This window comes from Sciurus vulgaris (assembly GCF_902686455.1).
Source record: "Sciurus vulgaris genome assembly, chromosome: 8".
In the NCBI taxonomy this organism is placed as follows: Eukaryota; Metazoa; Chordata; class Mammalia; order Rodentia; family Sciuridae; genus Sciurus; species Sciurus vulgaris.
This window is the reverse complement of record NC_136468.1, coordinates 6261346-6282971: the sequence shown is the minus strand read 5'-3', so window position 1 is coordinate 6282971 and position 21626 is coordinate 6261346. Positions and strand designations below refer to the sequence as shown.

At 61.1% G+C, this 21626-nt stretch overlaps 2 protein-coding genes across 12 annotated transcripts in view; one reads left to right on the top strand and one right to left on the bottom strand.

The window, feature by feature from the left end:
- The window catches only part of TMUB1 (transmembrane and ubiquitin like domain containing 1), a 106441-nt gene that overhangs the window by 34469 nt on the left and 50346 nt on the right, over positions 1 to 21626 (bottom strand). The window lies entirely within an intron of this gene.
- Positions 1 to 21626, top strand: part of AGAP3 (ArfGAP with GTPase domain, ankyrin repeat and PH domain 3) — a 51419-nt gene that overhangs the window by 29019 nt on the left and 774 nt on the right. For 3 of the 11 annotated variants that reach the window (XM_079151067.1, XM_079151061.1, XM_079151071.1), the window contains 9 exons: positions 2276 to 2368; positions 7238 to 7342; positions 13152 to 13320; positions 16389 to 16559; positions 18086 to 18223; positions 20040 to 20194; positions 20279 to 20369; positions 20486 to 20708; positions 21363 to 21618. In XM_079151067.1, coding sequence (XP_079007193.1) covers positions 2276 to 2368; positions 7238 to 7342; positions 13152 to 13320; positions 16389 to 16559; positions 18086 to 18223; positions 20040 to 20194; positions 20279 to 20369; positions 20486 to 20708; positions 21363 to 21618 — 1401 coding nt within the window. Of the gene's footprint in view, positions 1 to 1210; positions 2131 to 2275; positions 2369 to 7237; positions 7343 to 13151; positions 13321 to 16388; positions 16560 to 18085; positions 18224 to 20039; positions 20195 to 20278; positions 20370 to 20485; positions 20709 to 21362; positions 21619 to 21626 lie in introns of those variants that run through there. The other 8 variants (XM_079151069.1, XM_079151066.1, XM_079151062.1 and 5 more) reach the window with 4 other exon arrangements.

Below are 21626 nucleotides of genomic sequence, written 5' to 3'. Positions count from 1 at the left end.
GAACCCTGGGGTACCTGTGTCATGGTGACCGCTGCTGGCACCCTGCTCCCCAGCATTGTGCCTCAGTCATCCACTGCCTGGATTCCATTCTTAACCTCCCATCTTCCCCCACTGGCTGGTTCAACCCCAGGCACCTTCCGCCTCCCTCCTGCACCCGCCACCCCGGCTCCACGGCTCCTGCCCAGCACTCCGGCTGGCTCCACGTGCGCCCTGCTGCCTGCCCTCCTCGGCTCTGCTCCCCCTGCCCCTGCTGCTGCGAGCTCATGGCACGGCCTTCCCTCCAGGCCCTCATTCTCTCCATCTTCACAGTGGCTACCTTATTTTTTCTTTCCATCATTCCCATGGTGACTTCACTTGCGCCATTGTCCCTGAGGCGGCCTCAAGGCATGTCATCTCTACCGGGTATCTTGGGACCTCCCCCCGTCATCGCTGTTGGGGCCACCCTTCTCCCTCATCAGACCTGCTTGAAGGGGCGCCCTGTGTGTCCTGCCTGCTCTTTGGCTGGTGACCCCCTGCTGGGCCTGGTTTTGACATCCCCAGTCTCCCCCATGATTCCATGTGCTCATTTGTTGCCACTCTTGCCCCTGTTCCCGTCCTTCATGGGAAAGGTGCCCCTCTGGGCTCCTGGGGTCCACTGGAGGTTGGCAGCCTCTTGGCTCACCAGCCTGACTGGGGCGGGCTGGACCCTCTTCCCCGATCAGCAGTTTTGTCTGGGGACCTGGTGGCAGCAGTTCCACCCACCTTCCTCTTCCCTGGGCCAAAGGGGCAGAGGGCTGTGGCGGTCCGGCCTGTGAAGCCCAGGAGGGGCCTGGGGACTGACCTGGAGCTGCCGGGTGGCCGTTGACTCTCCGGAGGCTCTGCCCAGTTCTTCCCGCTCCCCTGGCTGTGCTTTCTCCCCCGCTGCAATTGCAGTCCTTTGGCCCTCTCTGTGCCCATGGCTTCTGGCAGCCGGGGAGAACAGGAGGGATGAGCCCAGGCCTCTGAGTGGTGGACATTCCCTTCTGAGATGGACTGCTGGGCCACATCTGCCCAGTGGGTGCAGCCGCCGCCGCCGCCGCCTCCTCCTCCTCCTGCTCCTCCTCCTCCTCTTCATCCCGCTGCTGCCTCGCCTCTCCCCAGGCGCCTGGGTCTCTGCCCTCACCAGTGCTGACCGACTTGTGCGGGGCTTGAGTATAACTTGCCAAAATCTTTATTCTTTCGATATTTGCAGATATGTGCCACTGTTTCCAACTTTTCATCAACAAAAAGGCCTTTCCAACTCCTTCCAAATTAGAAGACCAGGTGGTGACACACAGCACCTCTGGACATTCCCCCTGTGCGGGGCCGGAGGCGGGCCGGGCCCTGGGACTGCTCTCAGATGAGAAGCGGCCGCCGAGCTCCCCGCTCCAGAGACCCACAGGAACCTTTGTAACTAACCCCACCCCCAGGGAAGGCTAGGAACGCCGGAGCCCGCGCTGGGGGCTGCCGGGGACCAGGCCCGGCTGGACACTGCGCCAGGCTCGCTGCATGGAGAAGAAGGGAGCTTGGCCCCACGCCGGCCGGCCAGCGCGACGAGGCCCAGAGGGGCAGGGGCGACGAAGCCCGCTGGCCCAGCTGCTCCTGGGGGGAGCTTTCCTGCCCCTCCCCTCCTCTGCTCCTTCCTGCATGGACTTCTGCCGTTCCTGCTCCTGCTCCGGAAGCCGCAGCCACCGCGCTTGCCTTGCCCCCTCTTTTTGGCCTCCCCCTATTTCCTAGGATCCGCATTTGGGTGGACTCTGCCCCAGGAGCTTGGCAGGGCACAGGGCCTCTTCTGGCCTCTCTCCTCTCTCTCTCCATCCACTGTGCCCTCGGGCCACACCGATGCTCTCGGAGCCACGTGCAGTGTGGTGTCTGCGCCGCAGACGGGCCACCCGCCCGCTCATTTCTGGACTTTGCTCTCCCTGGTTGTCGTGCCCTGTGCTCCCGGCCAGCCCTCAGCCCCACCAGCCACCTCTCCTGCCCCCCCTCTCTTATATCCCAGCCCCCCGGGCTGTCTGCTCCTCCCACCCTCGGTATTCCGTGTCCTTGCTCTTTTGGGAGGGGCGGGCCCGGATCAGTGACCTGTGCTGCTCTGTATGGTGCCGTGTGTAAGAATAAACCCGTTGGAATACTCGTGGTCTCCGTTCCTTCCCGTCCCGCCGCCCCCTCTGCCAGGGCTGCCCAGGAGGAGGGAGTCAGGAGGGAGGCTGGGAACTCCAGGCGGGAGCTCTCCCCCCAGGCCACGAGCCTCTAACACGCCTCTTCTTCTCTCTTCCAGTCTCGAAAGGGAGCTGACCTAGACCGAGAGAAGAAGGCCGCGGAGTGCAAGGTGGACAGCATCGGCAGCGGAAGGGCCATCCCCATCAAGCAGGTCAGCACTCTTCCCCTGGGCCCGGGGCAGCTGAGAGCGAGGCCCCTGGAGTACTAGTGGGCAGTTCTTCAGGGGCCCCTGTGATGAGGGACATGGTGTACGGAGTGAGTGCCTGCTCCTTACCTGGGTATAAGGGTCCATGCTCCGGGTCAGAAGCCCAAGGCCCCCAGCCTTTTCCCTGTGCCTCTGTCTTCTGGGCCAGCAGCTCTGCCTGTTCTTCCTCATCATCACCAGAGGGCAGCAGAGAGCTACCTGCTGCCCTCAGTTGGTGGCTCCCAGACCTGCTGGTTCTGAACTTCATGGAGAATGGGGCTTCTGGGCCCTGGCCTGAGGAAGAGAGTTCCTAAGAGTCACCTGAGGAGCATGCATGGAAGTGGGCACTGAGGGCTGATCCCACCTGAGGTTTATTGGTTCTGTTTTATCATTTCAAGCCTCATTTTTGTTTCCCTTTTATCTTTTCCTGGTGGTATGGGAATGGAATGCAGGGCCTCATTCATACAAGGCAAGCACTATACCTTGAGCTACACTCCCAGCCCCTGTGTTCAATTTTGAGACTGGGTCTAAGTTGCCCAGGCTGGCCTTGAATTTACCGTCCTCCTGCCTCAGCTTCCTGAGTAGCTGGGATTAAAGGCATGAGCCACTACACCCAGCACACCTCTGTTCATTTTTAAAGAAAAAAAAAAAAAAAAAAAACAGGTGATGCCATCCCCTTTGCCTTTACCTCACCTCCTATTGGAGCTACCTGCTGAGAATGCTAGTCCACCTAAGCCTGGCTCTCCCAGACCTCCGTTGGGGTCCCTGTGCTACAAAAACAGCAGTCTATGACAGCATCTTGACCATAGCTGGAGGTATATAGGGTGGGTGCTTTGGAGCTGCTGGCGTGGGTAGGTAGAGTACAGAGGTGTCTCTTTGGAGTGTAGGCAGGAGCCTCAGGGGCTAAGGTGTCACTGAGGACCAACTGTGGTTAGTTTGCCCTACCTTTCTGGTGCTGACTTGACCCTTGGGATCTGGTGGTTGGACAGTTCGTGTCCACAGGGGGCCAAGTTGCCAGGTTTGGGCTCTAGAGGTGACTGGTGTGGCCGGAGCACCAGAGGTTGGGTTAGCCAGGGCCTATGGTCCTGTTTGGCCTTCCTGGGCTTGGGATTTGGGATTTATGTGTTAAACTTGGGGATTTCTGATTCCCATGAAAATCAATTTTGAATGAAGTATCCAAGGAGCTGTGACCTGAAGTATCCAGGTCAGCGCCCTGCTGGGGGTTGGGATTAAACTTGGGGATTTCTGATTCCCATGAAAATCAATTTTGAATGAAGTATCCAAGGAGCTGTGGCAGGGCCCCAGAGGGCAGGTCAGAGAGCTGTACCTTGATCCACGTCCTGCCTTTTCTGCTTCATCTCTCCCCTGAGATGCTCATTGCACTTATGGGTGGCAGGGACCCCTGCAGTTGGGTTGGCCTTCTGAGGTCACCTGAAAGGGCTGGGAGCACAGAGTGGCCTCAGAGCCCTTTCCTTCTCCTGTCCCCCATGCACATATTTAGGTGTGTGTGCAGAATCAGTGACACACAAGCCTGTTGATTGTTTGACCCCGGGGGGCCAGGGGCCTCTTGCTCAGTGATGTGGATGTGCTCTGCGTATAGGCTGGTCAGCTCCCTGCTGGGGGTTGGGAGAGGTGAGGGGGTGTGCTTTCCGAGTGCCCTGTGAACACACCCGGCCATGTTCAGTAAGTGAACAGGCTGCTGTCTTCACCAGCCCATATCTTCCTGTCTGGGGCATGTGTGGCGGGGGCTGGTCATTTGTGCCTAACCTCAGTGTGTGGGTGAAGGGGTAGATGGGAGGTGAACCTGCACCTGGGGTTCCAGCCTGGAGTCAGCTGGGTCACTTGAAAGTTACTTGAGATTCAGGGACTGTCCTAGGAAGGTCCCTCTGGCAGCCAGCCTTGGGCGGTCCTGCCTGTGGTGGGCGGTCCTGCCTGCGGTGGGCGGTCCTAGAGGCCTGCCTACGTGCTCGCGCCGCTGGGATCGCTGCTACTTCCTTTGGGGTGCGCTGGCTCAGGCCCATTCCCGCATGATGGGCCGTTAGGGGTCGGGCGGCTCCCAGCGGCCATTCTTGGCAGCCTCACCCAGCCGGACTGGTCCCATCCCGCCAGGTCCACGGCCCTCCCGTTTCCCCGCTCCTGTCCCGGTCTCCCGGTCTCCCCGTTTCTGTGCCTTCCCCTCCCCCCAGCTCCTGCTGGGAGTGGAGATTGCATTTCAGTTGCCATTTGCATTCCCAATCAATCCGGACTCCGCAATTAAGTCGGCTGGCGGAGCTGGGAGGGAGGCGGCGGCGGGAACGGGTCCTCTGGGGGCTGTCGCCTCCGCACCGCTCCCATTCCGTCCCAGATTGCTTCCTGCTCCACCGTGCGCAGCCGGCCGGCCAGGGAGGGGAGCAGGAACCCCTGTGGCTCCTTCCCTCTCGGAGAGGAGGCCGGGGCTAGAGGCCTGGGCGCCAGGCAGGTGAGAGGCGGCCTGGGCGTGGGCGGCTGGGTGAGCCTGCCAGCCGCTCTCTGGACGAGCCCTGGGCTCTCCGCCCACGCCTCGGCTAACGAGCCTCATTACTGCGCGGCTGCTTACCTGCCTGTCCCGGAGAGGGGGCCCAGGTGAGGGAAGGTGGAAAAGGCTTCCCTCCTAGAAGGCCTCCCCAGCGCCTGCCTCTGATCCCCTTCTCAGGAAGGTCCCAGCAGAAAGGTGCTTGAGACCCTAAGTCCACACTCCTTGTTTGTTGGAGAGAGCAGACCCAGAGAGTAATGGTTTGTAGAATGTTACCAGCCCGCAGAAGAGGGATGGAAGGAAGCCTGGCCTCCTTCTCGGGCCAGGACTGGAAGCTGGGGCTGCACCCGGGAGAGGGCGAGGGTGGGCATGGCTGGCTGTGGACTAAAGTCCACAGTGTGGAGGAGTGTGGAGGCAGTACCCTAGCCCCAGGGGGAGGCTGGAGGGGGAGCCGCCCGAGGCGGGTGAGAGAGTTCTGTGCTGAGGAGCAGAAAGCTGGGCAGGAGCTCCACCAGGACGCCCACCCTGGGCTCAGACCAGATGTCCTCGGCCCAGGAAGCTCTGCCCAGGAAGCTCTGCCCCAGGACACCCACCTGGGAGGCTCCACCACAGTGCCCGCTAGCACCTGGTCATTCTTCCTGTGGGAAGTGAGGGATAACTCTCCTGAGGGCCGTGTGTCCTCAGCGGCACTGTCCGTGGGACCCTGTGTTGTGGGGCGGGGCGTGCAGCTACACTGTTGGCCTGGCTGTCAGCCGCACCTTGCCCTGGCTGTGAGGAACACTCCACCAGCCGCAGGTCATCACGGCTCCAGACCCACTGACCCCTCTTGTTTTCAGAAGCCCTTTTTGAGGGCGGGTGTCCCACACTGGTGGGGACAAGGAACAGACTGCGTCCTCAGATGCCTGCAATGGCATTTTTCTCTTGGGGGTGGCAGGAGGAGGAGGGAATGGGGAGGGAAGGAGGGGAGGCCAGGGGTGAAACATCTGGAAGTGGGAATTACCAAGCTGCTGGGGCCTGGGTGCGGGGCCCTCCACACTCCATCTCGCTGGGCTGGAAGGGGAGGGCCGTGGGAACCCTTAATCACCTTCTTCCTTCTTAACCACTAGGGCTGAGCTCACCTGAAGAACCGCAGGGGCAGGTACAATTGGGATGGGCACTTCCCTCCACCGTGGAGGGCAGAGGTCTCCCGTTTCCTCCTGCTGAACCTCCTCATGCCCACTCTCCTGGCCGTCAGGGGCAGGGCCTCCATCTTGAAGGAGAAGCCATTCGGGGCCTTCTCTATGTGTGGGAAGTGCCACTCCTTAGCCCCCTTAACCCCCCAGGGTGCAGCCCCCTGCTCTTCCAACGGTGTACCCCCAGCCTTTCCTGCTTGGCTCCAGGAAACCATTCCTGCCATTCCTGCTCCTCCTGTGGGACGTTGGACTCTCCAGGGAGCTGCCTCTTCCCACCCCTCCCGAGTTGAGGGGTTGGGGGGTCTGCCACCTGGTGTCCACCCACAGTGTTCCTGTCCTCAGCCACTCTGCTGTGTTGTCTGTGGTCTCAGGAGCAAACCTAGCCCAGGGACTCCTTTTTGGAGTGTTAGAGGAGCAGGTTTCTCTGGGAGGATGTGAGGCTGGGACTGAGTGTCTGGTTTCAGCCCTGGGGGCACTTCTCCCAGAATCACCTGATGGCCAGGGAGCTTTTCTCCATTTCCTGTCTGCTGTGGCCCAGGCGCTGTCCCAGGTGCTGAGAGTTTATCAGCGAGCAGAACAGTCCTTGCACTTGCCCAGCTTGCGCTGACCTTCACGCCAGCCTACTGCCAGGTCTAGAGTGGCTTCCTGGCTTACTCCGACGTTTCAGTGGCTGAGATGGAAGGTCGAGGCTCCCTGGTGCTTAGAGCTGGGGTCTGAGGTGTTCTTGGGGTATTTGGGGGATTCTCCTGCCCTGTGCAGGAGTGTGGGGTGGGGGGAGGCCAGGCCCCTGCGGAATCTCTGCTGTCATTCCACCACCATCTGTGGCACCTCCCGGGCGGGAGCGTCATTGCTGGGGACCCTCCAAGTCTCTGTGCTGATGTGGCGGTGCAAACAGAAGTTGTGGGGGCAGAGACGCCCACTCCAGGCCAGCAGTCCAATCCACTTCCTGGTTGGGGAGGACAGAGTTCTGCAGGAGAGTTGATCTGCTGCTGTCCCGAGTTCAGCTACTTGGCTCCAGAGAAGGAGGGTTGAAGGGTGGTGTCACGTAATGGCACTGTGACCTTCCTGTGGGCTGGCTCCTGGTCTGGTCAGACAGACCCCTGACTGGACCTCTGTCCTCTTTGCTCTGTGACACTGGGCTGGCTCCTGGCCTGATCAGACCTCTGTTCTTAGGGGATACTGCTGAAGCGGAGTGGGAAGTCCCTGAATAAGGAGTGGAAGAAGAAGTATGTGACGCTTTGTGACAATGGGCTGCTCACCTACCACCCTAGCCTGCACGTGAGTCCAGGAGAAAGACCCTGAGAGGGGGGCAGGAGCAGTAAGGAATGGAGGGAGGGTCACAGGATAATCTCCCCATAATGATCTCAAGTGGGTTTTCCACTAAGAAGCAACTGCCCTTTGGCTTGGGAAGGGTATAAGACAGGCCCTGCTGATCCCTGTGGAGGAAGCACCCCCCAGGGATGTTCACCCTGCCCAGTGCTAGGTTGGCAAGGGCAGCCTGCCCCTCCCTTGCTCTTGGGCAGCCAGGCTACACTTCCACTTTCCAGTGGTTTGAAGAGCTGGCTCCACCCACTTTGGGAATTTCTGCAGCCAGGGGTGCCTGTGTTGCCAAGCAGTGGCTGTTAGCTGGGCCACACTGGTGGGGAGTCCTGGGCACCTGAGCCGGGGACGGTGGACCACAGGATGGCAGTTGAGCTACACTGAGACCTTGGGCAGGTGCTCCTGGGAGGAGTGGGTGGTGTTGTCTGTGGCTAGAGGATTCTGGAGGGCGTGTGGCCTGTGCCCCAGCGTTGGGGGTGTTGGTGTTGCAGTGATTGTAGCGTGGCCCCCGTGGCAGCTCCCCCTACCCTGCCTCTCCCCCTCCCCTCACTGCGTGGCTCCAGCACACAGCTGTCACCAGAATCCATCTCTGTCACCACCCCACTGTGGGGCTAATGAGTTCTCCTGTGAAGCCCCTCAAGCACAGCACGTGGGCCCGCCCCACCCCACCCCGAGCCCTGGGCCTGCCTCGGAGGGTCCCCGGCCTGCCTTGGAGTGCACATGAAGTTAGGAGGCCCAACTGAGAGGTGCTGGGATCCATGTTTCCTGGCCGTAACCTGGCCCTACGTGCACTGCCCAGACGGCCCCACAGAGAGAACCCAAGAAGAGGCCTGGCCTGGGGCCTCCTCCATTCAGGTCAGACCTAGCCTAGCCCTCTTGGGCATCCCCTCAGCTGATTCTTCTGGGCACTGACCCTTCTTAGCTCAGGGCCACCATCAGTTGGTCATTTCTCCTAATAGCCCTTACCTGTAGGGTAAGGACCTACCTGTGCCAGGGTGCCAGGTGGCCATCATCCCTGGAGAGTTGGAGAAGGGACCACGTCCATTTGGTCCAGCAGACTCCCCCCTTGCCTGACCCACCGTCCTCCTCACCTAGACTTCGCCCATCTCCAGAGTCCTTAGGAGACCATGAGAGGCAGCACGGCCTCCTGGGGCAGCATGAAACAGTAGCCTGGGCAGGGAAAGGGCACAAGCCTTCACTACCTCAAGGCAGCCCACGCCTGAGGGAGGACCTGGGATGTGCACCAGAGACACTTAAGTGGGTTCGCAGTGTGTCCCAGCAAAAGGGTCCCAGAGCTGCCTGTTCACAGGCAGGGAGACCCAGCTCTCCCAGGGGGTGCATTTCACCCCTGCTCACCAGGCAGGTTAGCACATGCTCTCTGAGTGTGTCCATCTGGACCGGGGAACTTGGGAACTGGTCTACAGGAAACATCTGGCTCCCCCTATGTAGGGTAGCCTCAGCCATCCCTTTCCTGCATCCTTACCTCTTCCTTTCTGATCGTGTGACCCAAGCTGGGCACATAGTCTGCCTCTGGCTGTCCCAGTCCCCAGAGAATGAAGGGAAGCCAGTATGGAGAGGAGGGATGGCAGAAGTGTCTTGGAACATGGAGGGAAGGACCAGTTGTGGTGAGGGGGCTTCCGGTCTCCAGTCAGGGAGGAAAGGGGAAGTCGTGTGGACTTGCTGTCTCCCCACACCACCTGCCGGAGAGCAGAGGCTCTCAGTCGCGCAACTATCCGCAGAGTGGAGGCCTGGGCCCACAGATGATTCTCAGCCTTACCCAGAGTCTCCTGCTCACCAGGAGATGCTCCCTTTGGGGAGAAGGTTGCCGAAAAACCAGGACAGGGAGGGAGTTGCTCAGCCTGCTGGGAGGCCAGGCGGGGCTTCTGAGTGCCCCAGAAGTCCCACTTGTTGCACTGAGTGTTTTAGGAGCCTGTGACCATAGTTGAGCCAGGGTCTTCTGGGCCTGTCCTTTTGTCCTTGCAGAGTGAACTCTGAGGGGTGTGACCTGCTGGCCCACCGCCAGATTCTGCTCCCCTGCCCACTTGGGTCCTGGGGAAGAGGGCACATGGTCAACTCCTCCAAGAGCAAGAGTCCCCAGTCTGTGAGCAGCAGCTCTTCACTGCCCAGGGCCACGGTCAGCTCGTGTGGCTCTCCTGCTTGATGTGTCTGCCTTGCCTGTAGATGCTTGTCTTGTCATCTTTTCTCATCAAGAAGTCACAAATCTGGTTTCAAACTGTGGTCCTGGCAACAGAACCAGCCACGGCAGGAACCAGGGCTGCCCTGGGCAGCTGCGCTCTTGGGGCCCAGTTTGGCTCCGTCCCTGGGCTCTTGGAGCCGCCTCTCCCTGCTCCCGCTCCTTCGCCTGACTGCCTACTTGGCAGCCTTCACATCTGCCACCTTCCCTGCTCCATCTCCCCTTTGTCCTCCAGCCTCTGCAGCTCTATAGTGGCAGCAGTGACCAGACAGCCTCCTTACCTGCAGTCTGTGGCTTCCCTGGAGGCTCTGGAGTCTCTATCCCGACTGTGACAGGAGGGCCTCTGGTGACTCCAGAGTTCAGGCAGGACCCAGGCCTGTCTGGGGCACCTGCTGGGGACAGGGATTGCCTGGGAGCCAAGGCCTTGGTGCTAGGGCCTCCCCTATTGATGGAGGCCAGCCGGGCCTGCGGAGAGGAGTCGGTGGGCAGGCCTCGAGCTTCGCGCCCGAATCTTGCCTGGCCCAAGAGAGCCCGCTGCAGCCTCCCCCGCTTTGCAGCCAGCGGAGCCATTCACACAATCACCTTCTGTTAATTCTATCTGCAACATCAATTAAATTGTTTGTAGAAACTAATTGAATGTGGCTTAATCACACATCTTAATAGCTTTCCACGCTCTGAACTCGTTGTTAATTCCAGTAATAAAACGAGATGAGAACGCTGGCTGGGTAATTAGCGAGGAGGCTGGGGAAGAAATTGCTGTTTGATGGTGGGTAATAAAGGCAGCCGTGGTGACCGCTCTCCTGAGCAGCCGCTGCCACCGCCGCCACCACGCTCCCTGTTCTGCTGACGGAGGGAAACGCTGTTGCTCTGAGCCTGAGGTCCCTGTCCCTGCTGCTGCTCCTCCAGGCTCCATTGCTAGTGTCCTCCAGGCCCAGGCTCCATCGCTCGGCTCTGGGTCTGCTGCTGGCTGGGCCCAAGGACCTGGAGTCAGGCTGAGGGTGTCGGTCTGCCTGGCGCAGTGTCTGTGTGGTGCAGTTAGGTGCTGAACTTGGGCATTCCCTTCCCCTGCAGCCAGTTTCTGGCTCCTTGGCCCTGAACCGAGTCCCTCTGTGCTGCTCTTATTTTTGGCATACGGTCAGCTTCTGCCGCATCCCAGCCTGGGCATCCCAGGGCTCAAGTGGGGACAACTGTGGCAGCCGCAGTGACCTCCTTGTGAACTGGAGCAGCCCGAGCCTCTCCCCAGGAGAGGGACTGCCACTGGGCCTTTGGCCCAGCCAGCTGTTGACAGTTGTCTGGAGCAGCCAGTCCAAGATGTGATCATGCACAGGGACTGGGGATGGGGCTAGCAAGGATGAGGGATCAGTATGCACAGAGACTGGGGAATCCAACATGCAGGAGCTGTCTTTGGGACAGAGGTGGGGAGCAGGGTGAGACCATGAAATCACATATCGGACACTGAGCTGAAAGCAGACCAGAGGGCCAGCAGTGACTCGGGGGTGGAGCTCAGTCAGTTACAGAGGAATCAGATAAGGGTGCCTTTGGAGGGCCTCAAAGGGCCCCTGGGCATGTTTCCTGCCCAGCCCGGAGCGAGGGGAGAGCCCGCCAGCGCTCAGCAGAGTGTGGCCTGGGAGTTTCAGAGTGGTCCTGCTGGGGCAGGGGCTGCTCTGGTTCATTCCCCAGGATCGTCTGCAGGTCTGAGAGAGTGAACAGCACCCAGAGCAAGTGTGCCTTGCAGGCTGGGGTGGCAGGAGGGCACAGATGGACTGGGGTGGCAGGAAGGCACAGATGCGGAGAACACAGTAGCAGGAAATGGGGTTTCTCTCGAGCACGCCTTCCAGAAGTGACTCCTGCCCTCTGGTCATCAGACTCAGGTCCTCTAGAAGGCTCTCTGCCTGGGAAGACCTGGCAGCCACCTGGAGAATGAAGGTGGCTACTGGCTGTGCCAGGCCTCACTGGGCTGGGGACAAGCCTCTGGCTGGCTGGGCAGCTGCGGGAGACGGCGCATCTATGGCAGGCCTCAGGCTGGAGGCTAGTGTTTGAGACTCTTGGTTCCTTGTTCTCTCACCACCCCCTCACTGGTAACTCCATGTTCTCTTAGTGACCAGGGACCAGGTGACCTCTAGGGTACTTGATGTCCTCATTATTCCCAAAGCAAAGGGCAGCCCTTGAGCCTTGGTAAGACCCCCTGCCCTCTTGCCTCCTCCTGAGGGGCAGCAACTCTTCCCTTCTGTGTGGAGGACATTGTCCCGTTTCCTGGGAGCCAAAAGGGTAAAGAAACCAAGCAGCCCGTTGCTGCAGGGGTGCAGGTGGGAGACCTGGGTGCCAACAGGAAGCCATGTCTGGGACGGCTCCCCCTGGAAGCTCTTAGCACAATGCCCCAGATGCCTATGAAGGGGACAGGAGGAGCCCGTGTCATGTCTCGTCAGCATAGTCAGAAGTCAAGTCGAGCCACACTGCCCAATCCTCCTCTTGGGAAGGTGTGGAGTCGTTGGAGGAAGTGTTGGCGTGTGACGGAGATAGGGGCTCAGAGCTACCAAGGAGCCTAGAAGCAGGAGGTGGCGGAGGTCTGGAAGGGGAAGTGAGAAGCGGTAGGGGAGGCGGGACTGCGGGCACAGAGGGCCCCACTCTGCTGCTCCACCCTGGTGTCTGAGTGGGGTTGGGGTCCAAGCACAGCACACCCCCCACTTCCCAGGGCTTCTGGGTAACCTGAAGGCTGGCTGAGACCCCGGGCTCAGAGCAGGCTGAAGGAAGTTCATGTAGGAGCACAGCCTGGGAATCTAAAATCCTGTGCTTGAATCCGGTCGACTCCTTTCTAACTGTGATCTTGGGTGATTCACCATCCTGAGCCTCAGTTTCTTCATCTCCAAAACAGGCACAGAACTCCCCCTCCGGTGGCTGGGAAGGTCACATAGGACAATGTAGGTGCACATATTATAATAAATCCTGCTCCAGTGCAGTGGTCCCAGCACTCGGACGGACAGATCGCTGATGACGTCTCCACCAGAGTCCGGGCATGAGTCCGCCGCACTCTGAGGTCCAGCAAAAAGAATCACAGCCTGCCCTTTAAAAGTCTGACACATACTTATTAATCAGGCACCTTCCCAAGGGTGAGGGACTCTTCCAGACTTTGAATGTTCCCAGTGCCCAGCTTGAGAAATGGGGCTGAGTGGCCCTGGCCAGCCTGAGAGCCGGGGACTGCTCGCCCATCCGTGTGTGAGTCTGCCAGTTCCCTCCTTGGCCACAGGGCTGCTCTCTCCCTAAACCCAGCTCCACCCCATACCCAGCCTCCTTGGCACTGCCTCCTAAGCCGTCTTCTCCAAGGACCTCAAGTCTTGGTGCTTGGCTCCAGATCCTCAGATCCCCACAAGATCCTGTGGGCGCCATGGGGCTCTGGTGTGAGCCAGACCTGGAGGAATCTGTGGACTTCAGAGTCCTGCTTTTTGAGGCTGAACTCTCCTTCTTCCATGAAGTAGCAAACCAAGGAGGGACCCGGCAGCCAAGGGGCAAGTGCTGGAGGTGTGGCTGCAAAGGGATGCCGTCCTAATGCGTCTGTCTTGTGCACATGGCCTCTAGGATTACATGCAGAACATCCACGGCAAGGAGATTGACCTGCTGCGGACGACGGTGAAAGTGCCCGGGAAGCGCCTGCCCCGAGCCACGCCTGCCACAGCCCCGGGCACCAGCCCACGCGCCAACGGGCTGGCCATGGAGCGAAGCAATACGCAGCTGGGTGGGGGCACAGGTGAGGCTGCCGCCGTGGTGGGATGCTGGGAGTGGCCGTGGAGGGGCCTAGGGAGGCACGTGTTCTGGGACTGACTGCTTCTCAGCCCGGGCATGGGGCTCTGAACACATTTGCTGGCCAGCGCCATGTGCCTGGAGCCAAGGGAGACCAGCATCTCAGTTTGCTGTGTGGGGCGGAAGGGGCAGAGCCATCGGGGGCCACCAGGGGCCACCAGGCAAACATCCTCAGGTCTGCAGTGAGTCAGCAGCTCTGCACAGTGAGCGTGGAGTTTAGAGAGGAGCCTGAGGGCAGAAGGCGCCATGTCCAGGTGCCTGGAGGGAAGTCAGGCTGAGGCGTGAGCGGCCAGGCAGCCTGGGCTGTGTTCTTAGCTCATGGTGTGACAGCGTGGGCTCTGGTAAAAGGCCCTGCCCCCGTGCTCGCTCCCTAGCTCCAGCTCATCCTCCTCCCCTGGGCTTCTGCTCCTGGGCCCCCACCCTTGCTGGGGTTGCCCTGCCCCTCGCTGCCTGGGCTCTTGCCTCTCTCCTCCATGGATATCCACCTCATCATCCTAGGCTGGCAGATCTCACTGTCTCTGGGCCCAGGAACTGCTGCTGGGACGCAGCCTTGTCCTGTCTCCATGCCCACCCCAAGGCCAGCTGCCAGCAGGCTTTGAGCTGGGATGTGCACCTTCCCGGGTGCACGTGGAGATGCTGGGGTGTTGTTTGTCACAGTGATGAGATGGCGCTAATTTCAGTGGACGGCCTGGGAACACTAAGTCCCCTGGAGATGGCCCCAGTCGGCAGTCACCCCCTGGAAAGGCTGGTGGGACTTGTGCTGAGGAAATCCAGGCCAAGGGGCTGTAAGTGAGGTGTGAGCACCTGAGTATGGTCCTTGTTTGAGGCAAGGCCCATGTGGCCCCCACTGACCTGGCTGGCAGCATCGGGGAGGCCAGGGCAGGACCTGACCCCACCAACGGGTGTAGTGGATGTCTCCACACCAGGTCCCAGGGCCACATCAGCACTGGAAGTCAGATTCTCGTCCCTGTTTCTGGGAGGAAGCAAGGACTCAGACACCTGAATGTAGAGTCCCACAGTAAGCGGGGACCCAAGCAGTTTGAACCCAAGCAGTCTGACGTGACCTGTTCCGTCCCTTCCTCTGAGCCACCCTTGAAGTGTGCTGGGGGGCAGCTCTAGTGGACAGTGAAGGAAACTGAGGAGATGACAGTCCCCCCACCAGGTGGCTGAGGTCCTGGGCGCACAGGGTGGGGCCTTCCTCGGTGCTGAAGTCAGGGAGGACTTCGGAGCCCCTTCTGGTCAGCCTGGGTGCTCGAGAGAGGTGCCGCACAGGTCTGCGGAAGGGGAGCCTTTCCTTGGTTGGGTGGCACGAGGCAAGCAGGGTCCTGGGCCCTGATGCGCTTCACCTGGGAGCCACCGTGCACTGCTGCCATAATTACAGCACCCGCCCGGGAGCAGGGGCACACGGACGGCGCTCTCCGAGCCGTTCCCGCGCCGCACGCTGACACGACCCTCGCGCACACTCACACATGTCTCTCGCTCACCGGGCGATGTTAACATCTCATTATCTTTGTTACTGTAATTACATTATCCGCTGCTTTATGCAGAATTATCCTCGGAGGACTAATTGATGGCTCCATGTTTAATTCATTAATCATTAGCATCAAATTCGACAATTACAGTGCACACTGATTGTGGGATTGCAGGCGTAATGAGGGGAGAATTAACAAAGAAAAGGGAAAGCACTTTCCCTCCCTCAGGGTTTTGGGTTGGGGGGCTTGGGAAGGAAGTTGGGCCGTGATGTCTTTGATGGGGCTTGGGGTGGGGGGCGTAGGATTTGGAACCTGAGAGGATGAAAGCAGGAAGGGGTGGAGAGAAGCCAGGGTCCCTGGAAGGTTTGCTGGAGGTGGGAGAGAAAGGCCCAGCTGGGAGGGACCCGTGAGACCCGAGGAGGGACTGGGAGGATTCGGAGGGGCAGTGCCAGAGCGTTACAGGGGGCTGGCGTCAGCGAGACTGGCCTGTGGTCTCCACGCCACCGTGTGTCACCAGGCATTGGTCGTGTGTCTAGTTCTCTTTGGCTGTTACAACAAATACAAGAAAACATCCAGCTTGCGTCTGCCTCTGAGCACTGGGGTCTGGCCTGCTCTCGCTAATGCTGCTTTGGCTCAGGGCTTCCTGTCCACTCGCTTTCGGCAACTCGGTCCGTGTGATTGCAGGGCCAGCCTGGCTCCTGCTTGCTTTTGCCCCTGGCTGTCCACCTTCCTGCTAACCTCTACACCTGGCCAGCTCCTGGTCCCATTTAAACATTCTGGCTTCGGCCCACCTGTTCCTGCTGTGACCCCCTGTGGCTGCTTGCTTCTGTCTTCCATCTTGGTAGTACTGAGGAGGGGGAGGGACACCTGGGTTCTCTGCGTCCCACTCAGGCCCTTTAAGGGTCCCAGGCTTCTGAGGCCTGTGGCTGTGTCACCAGGCTCTCTCCAGCAGGGACTCAGCCTGGGAGCAGGGCCAGGAGAAGACTGAGGTGTTCTGCCTGCTGGCTTCACGGCTGGCCACGTCTGCCCAGCCTGGGTGCTCCCAGGCCTTCCGCTCCCCTTGGCTCTGCTGTTCTTCCCTGATGGGAAACGAAAGATTAATTTTCTTCAGCCCAACAGGATAATTACTAATACTAATTAGACATAATTACTTGAATTTGATACACTTATTTCTCGTCAGAATGGCAGCAAGGCTTAGGCAAGTCAAATGACATGTGGACCAGCATGCAGGGTGCAGGGGCCTGAGCCAGGGCTGGTGGCACGTCCCAGCACTCCACCTGGCCAGGAGCACCCAGACCCTTGCAGTGTCCTGCGACCCTGCCCTTCCAGCTCCAGTCACAGTGAGGAGACCGCTGTTGCGTGGTTCGTGGAGAGAGGGGTGAGAAGGTCCAGGGGGCCGTGCATGGCCTCAGGCTCCCTGTGAGCCTGGCCTGCACCCGGTGCCCCTCCCACTGCTGGCCGTTACCCTGCTGCAGCCGTTTCCAGGACGGTGTTTCTATGCAGCCCCCAGGCCTCCCCTCCCAGTCTGACCTTCCCCCTCCAGGTGCCCCCCACTCGGCCAGCAGCGTGTCCCTGCACTCCTCCGAGCGCCCCCTCGGCAGCTCGGCCTGGGCTGGCCTGTGCCCCCAGGGCCAGCACCAGCGCTCCTGCTCCGTTTCCAGTGCTGACCAGTGGAGTGAGGCCACTGCCCTGTCCCCCGGCACGCAGCACCCTGGTGAGTGGTGGCTCTCTGCTTCCCACCTCTTCTGGGACCCGTTAGGTGACAGAGAGGAGGGGAGGCTGCAGCTGGACGGTGCCCAGGCTGAGGGGGCCCGTGGAGCCCTCCAGGGCTTGTGGCAGGCACCACACTGGGGGCCTGGGACCATGCCTTCTTGTGGGCGCAGGGGCTCTGACCCTTCTCCAGCCCTGTGTGTGGCTCTCTGCCATGCGACCCCTCCCCTTGGCCCCAGGCCTGGCGGCTCCAGCCAGGGCCAGAGGCCCGCCCTCTGCAGCTCCTCCTCCCCTTGTCCCCAGGCGGCGCTGGTGGCTCCCGAATCCCCATCAGCCCCCTGCGCAGCCAGCTCATCAGCCTCTCCACGGGGGGGACAGGGAAGCAGCGGCTGAGTAGGGAGGTCGGCGTCTGGGGGCTCTAAGCCAGGAGAACCAGCTGAAGGCGGCACTGGCTGGCCACTGTGGAGGAGGGTTCCCTGCAGAGTTGTCCTAGAAGGTCCCTTCACCTGTGCACTGACCTCGCAGGGCTGCACTGCCTTCTCCCGTCCACCGGCTTGCTCTCCTGGGCTCTTCATTTTTCCTCCTTTATGTCCCCCACCCCACCCCACCCCACCCCACCCCACCCCTACCCTCTTGGTAGTTCTGAAGGCTGAAAAAAAAGAGACTGCAGACAATTCTCCTGCCCTTTCTATGTCCCCTAGTGGCCAGTGAAGGTGTAAAGACAGGGAGGTGACCCAGGTGTCACCTGCCCCTGGTAAGCTAGGAAGTGGGCAGTGGCTCCGAGACAAGCTTGCTCCCTGCCTTCCGCAGCCTGCCCATGGGGCACGCTTGCTCGTCCTCCCAGAGCCTGCCCAGCCTGCCCAGCCGCGAGGCCAGGGCCCAGCCTGGCAGCACTGCACCCTGAGCACAGCCACGGTGAGGAGGGCCTGGCCGTTAGTCTCTGCCCGCCCGCCCAAGTCTGGGCCTTCCCCGGGGTCACCGGCTGATGGCCTGCGCTGGCCTCAGTGAGGCCCCTCTGTGGAGTCTGAAGGAGGCAGGCGGGCAGGCAGGGAGGGAGCGCGTCTGCCTCTAATGAAGTTTGACATTTAGTGGTGAGCGCCGGGCGGGGTGTGGGAGCCGGAGCTTGATTAGCGCGCTCTAATTGACAGTAATTAGGCAGCTCCCTGATTGTTTCTAATTCTGCTATTAATTGTGAGGAGCGGGGAGTGTGATTGAGGATAAATTTGGTGCGGAGCTGCTGGGGCTTCGGCTCCCCGAGTTCCCTGGGCCGCCTTCCACCCCTCCAGGCTGCGGAAGCCGAGCCGCCCTCCGCCTTTATCCTGCCCGCCTCAGTTTCCTTCTCTCTGCACATTTCCTCCTGCACCGCTGGGGGCCTTGGGAGCTTGGGACCGGGACCTGGGCAGAACCCCGTCCCAGAGAGGGCGCCGCCCGCGGGCTCTCCAGGCGGGCCGCTGCAGTGGCAGGCCCGCCCTCCCCAGGCCGCGCCGCCTCTCCTCTCTGCCCACACGTCTCCACCTCTCCCCTCACCAGCCAGTGGCCCAGCTGAGGTACTCAGTTCCAGCCCCAAGCTGGAGCCTCCCCCATCTCCCCACTCCAACCGGAAGAAGCACCGTCGGAAAAAGAGCACCGGGACCCCCCGACCAGACGGCCCCAGCAGTGCTGCTGAAGGTTAGGGGGACCCTGAGGGAGAGTGGGCCCAGGCGGTGGGCAGTGGGCTCTGGGCACAGTCCCCTAGAATTCATACCCTTCTTTTCAGATCAGGTGGCTGAGGCACTTTCTAGGAATGATTTCTGATACCAGTAACTCCACGACCTCTTGGGGTAACCTGGACCCGGTTCGTTAGGAAAGGTCCTGCTTCCTCTCCCTGAAACAGCTGTGAGCTTCTGTTCTTTTTTTTTTTTTTTTTTTTCCCTTCTTTTTTCTCCCTCTTTGTGATACTGGGAATTGAAACCAGGGGCGCGTTAGCATTGAGCTCCATCCCCAGCTCTGTATTTTTTGAGATGAGGCCTTGCTAAGTCATCCAAACTGGCCTTGAACTTGCAATCCTCCTGCCTCAGCCTCCCAAGCAGCTGGGATTACAGGCGTGCGCCACTGTGCCCAGCCCTTCTGTCATTCTTGAAGTCAGGGTCGGCGCAGTGCTGCGGTAGCTCCTCCACGAGTTGCCGGGCGGGACCTGTTTTCTGTCTCTTGTGTTACCCGCTAGTGTCGTGAGTGCTGGGGACATGACTGGTGCTTCGCATGTGTGCGTGGGTCAGCTGAGTCCCCAGTCTCCTGAGCAGAGACGTTCTAGTTCCTTAACCTTCTCCCACTCTCTGTCTCTTAATCACAGTGCTGCTCCTGCCCCCAAGTACCTTCCAGACCTCCCCCTTCTCCGTGACTAGAGTCTCTTGGCTCCCAGATGACTTCTGTGGACTCACAGGGCTAGGGGTATGGGTCAGGTGGGTGGAGATGGCTGCCTTTTCCAGCCAACCTGGGACACACAGTCATACGTAGCCATCATGGCACTGGTGTCCGCTGTGGTCCAGGAACCAGAGCCCACAGATGCTGGGGGAGCTCAGAGGCTGAGGCAAGAGCTAGGTGGGGCACGAGGCTGGTGCCCGGGGAGAGGAGCGGCGCCAGGCTTATGTATGTGGCAAGGCGGTTCTGTTGAGGGTCCGGAGAGCAGGGGCCCCACAGAGGAGGACTTCCAGGGCCCATGGCACTGAGGGGGGCTGCTGGGGTAGAGGTGCAGCGAGGACTCAGGAGGGCAGCCCTGGCAGAACGCGTGGCTCAGCCTGGGCCTCCCCACAGCGTCCTGTGCTGTCTCTCCAGTCCCCAGCACGAGTCACACCGCCACCTTGGGGGCAGGGGCACTGGGAGTGAGATCCATGTGGCTGTCCCCGGGGGCTGGGGGAGCAGAGCTTGGAAGAGCTTCATCACCGTGCTTGGGGTGATAGTCCAGCCCCAGCACTAGCCACTACCGATGTCCTCAGGTCCCTGCGGCTCAGGTCCTCCAGTTTCTGGAGAAACCATCTCCCCTACTTGCCCTTCCTGCCTGTCTGTGCCAGGGCAGTGGGGGAGGGGCCGCTCCCAAGAGCCCCACACTGACGCCGTCAGGAATATTGGGTTTAATGAGCTGCAAAATGAGGCTGCTGCAGCCGACATGTACGAATGCTGCCCACCGCCACCTCCGCCCCCTCGCCTCCCAGCGCCCGTCGTGCCTGCGCCAGACACTCGGCCCTGCCTTCTCCAGGTGCCCCTCTCTGTGTCCGGACCACGCCTGGCAGTGCCGGGGAAGCCATCAACTCACACCCGGCCCCAGGCTCCACAGGTGGCCAGGAGCAGGGCCAGGACTTGCACTGGGTGGGGTCGGTCACCTGCCAGTGGTCCTGGAGAGTGTGCCCTGAGGCCGGGCAGACGCATCTGGAGCGGAGGACAAGGGCGGCCGGAGTCGTGAGAGGCGCCGAGCCGCCCAGTGCCCTGACGTGTGTCCACCCTCCCCCAGAGGCAGAGGAGTCCTTTGAGTTTGTGGTGGTGTCCCTCACCGGGCAGACGTGGCACTTCGAGGCCTCGACAGCAGAGGAAAGGGAGCTGTGGGTACAGAGCGTGCAGGCCCAGATCCTGGCCAGCCTGCAGGGCTGCCGCAGCGCCAAGGACAAGGTGGGCAGGGGGGCTGGCCGCCCCAAGCGCCTGGCGGGGAGGCGGCGCTGTGGCTGACCGGCACCCCCTCTCCCTCCCGGGCAGACCCGTCTGGGGAACCAGAACACAGCCCTGGCCGTGCAGGCCGTGCGCACCGTGCGAGGCAACGGCTTCTGCATCGACTGCGACGCCCCCAGTGAGTGTCCCGGCCACAGGCCTGGGAGTGGAACTGCAGAGCTGGTGGGCGATGGGAGGGCTCCCCCGTGTCCCTCTCTGGTCACCCATGCCACATCCTCTCCTCCCCTCTCCTAGACCCCGACTGGGCCAGCCTGAACCTGGGTGCCCTGATGTGCATCGAGTGCTCGGGAATCCACCGGCACCTGGGAGCCCACCTGTCCCGCGTCCGCTCCCTGGACCTCGACGACTGGCCGCCTGAACTGCTGGCTGTCATGACTGCAATGGGCAACGCCTTGGCCAACAGCGTCTGGGAGGGGGCCCTGGATGGCTATGCAAAGCCTGGGCCTGAAGCCTGCAGGTGAGCAGACAGGCCTGACGCTGGCCTGGGAGGGGCAGCTGGGGCTCCAGTGCAGGAGGACATGGTGGGGCTGGTGCCCAGCGTCTGTGACAGTGTGAGAAGGGTTAAAACCAGCCCCCCGCCCTCCGCTTGGCAGTTGGCCCCTTGGGGTGCCCCTCCCCCTCGGTGCCTGTCACTCAGGCGCCTGGCAACAACAGGCCCTTTCTGAGCCGTTATCAGCAGGTCAGAAGGCCAGCAAGAGGCGCATGCGCGGGCGCCTATCTCCAAGTGGTGCACGGCCCCAGCCTGCACTGTGAGATGGGGAGAATGGGTGGCAGATAGGGTCTCCGTGGCCCCGCGCAGGCCGCCTGCTTTGTTCTAGCACTGCCAATGGGAGAGAGTACAGATGACCAGATAGGCTGCCGCTCGGGCCTGCTTGGACTCTCCTTGCCCTCTCGGCCCCACGTCCCTGCTGCCCCCGGGGGCCTCCCTTCAGTGTCCCTTCCTTTCACTTATGGCCCCTTTGACATTACCCACTGCCCCTCTGAATGCCCGGCATCTCTGGGGCTTCCCTCTCCACGCTCTGACTCCCCTGTCCTCCGCCTGGGTGCCCCGGCCCCCCGGCCGGCTCAGTTTCCCTCGGTGGCTCATGCCATGGCGGACCTGTGCTTGCAGGGAGGAGAAGGAGCGCTGGATCCGCGCCAAGTACGAGCAGAGGCTCTTCCTGGCCCCACTGCCGAGCTCAGACGTGCCGCTGGGGCAGCAGCTGCTTCGGGCCGTGGTGGAGGATGACCTGCGGCTGCTGGTGATGCTGCTGGCCCACGGGTCCAAGGAGGAGGTGAACGAGACGTACGGGGACGGGGATGGGCGGACAGCCCTGCACCTGTCCAGTGCCATGGCCAATGTGGTCTTCACACAACTGCTCATCTGGGTAAGTCG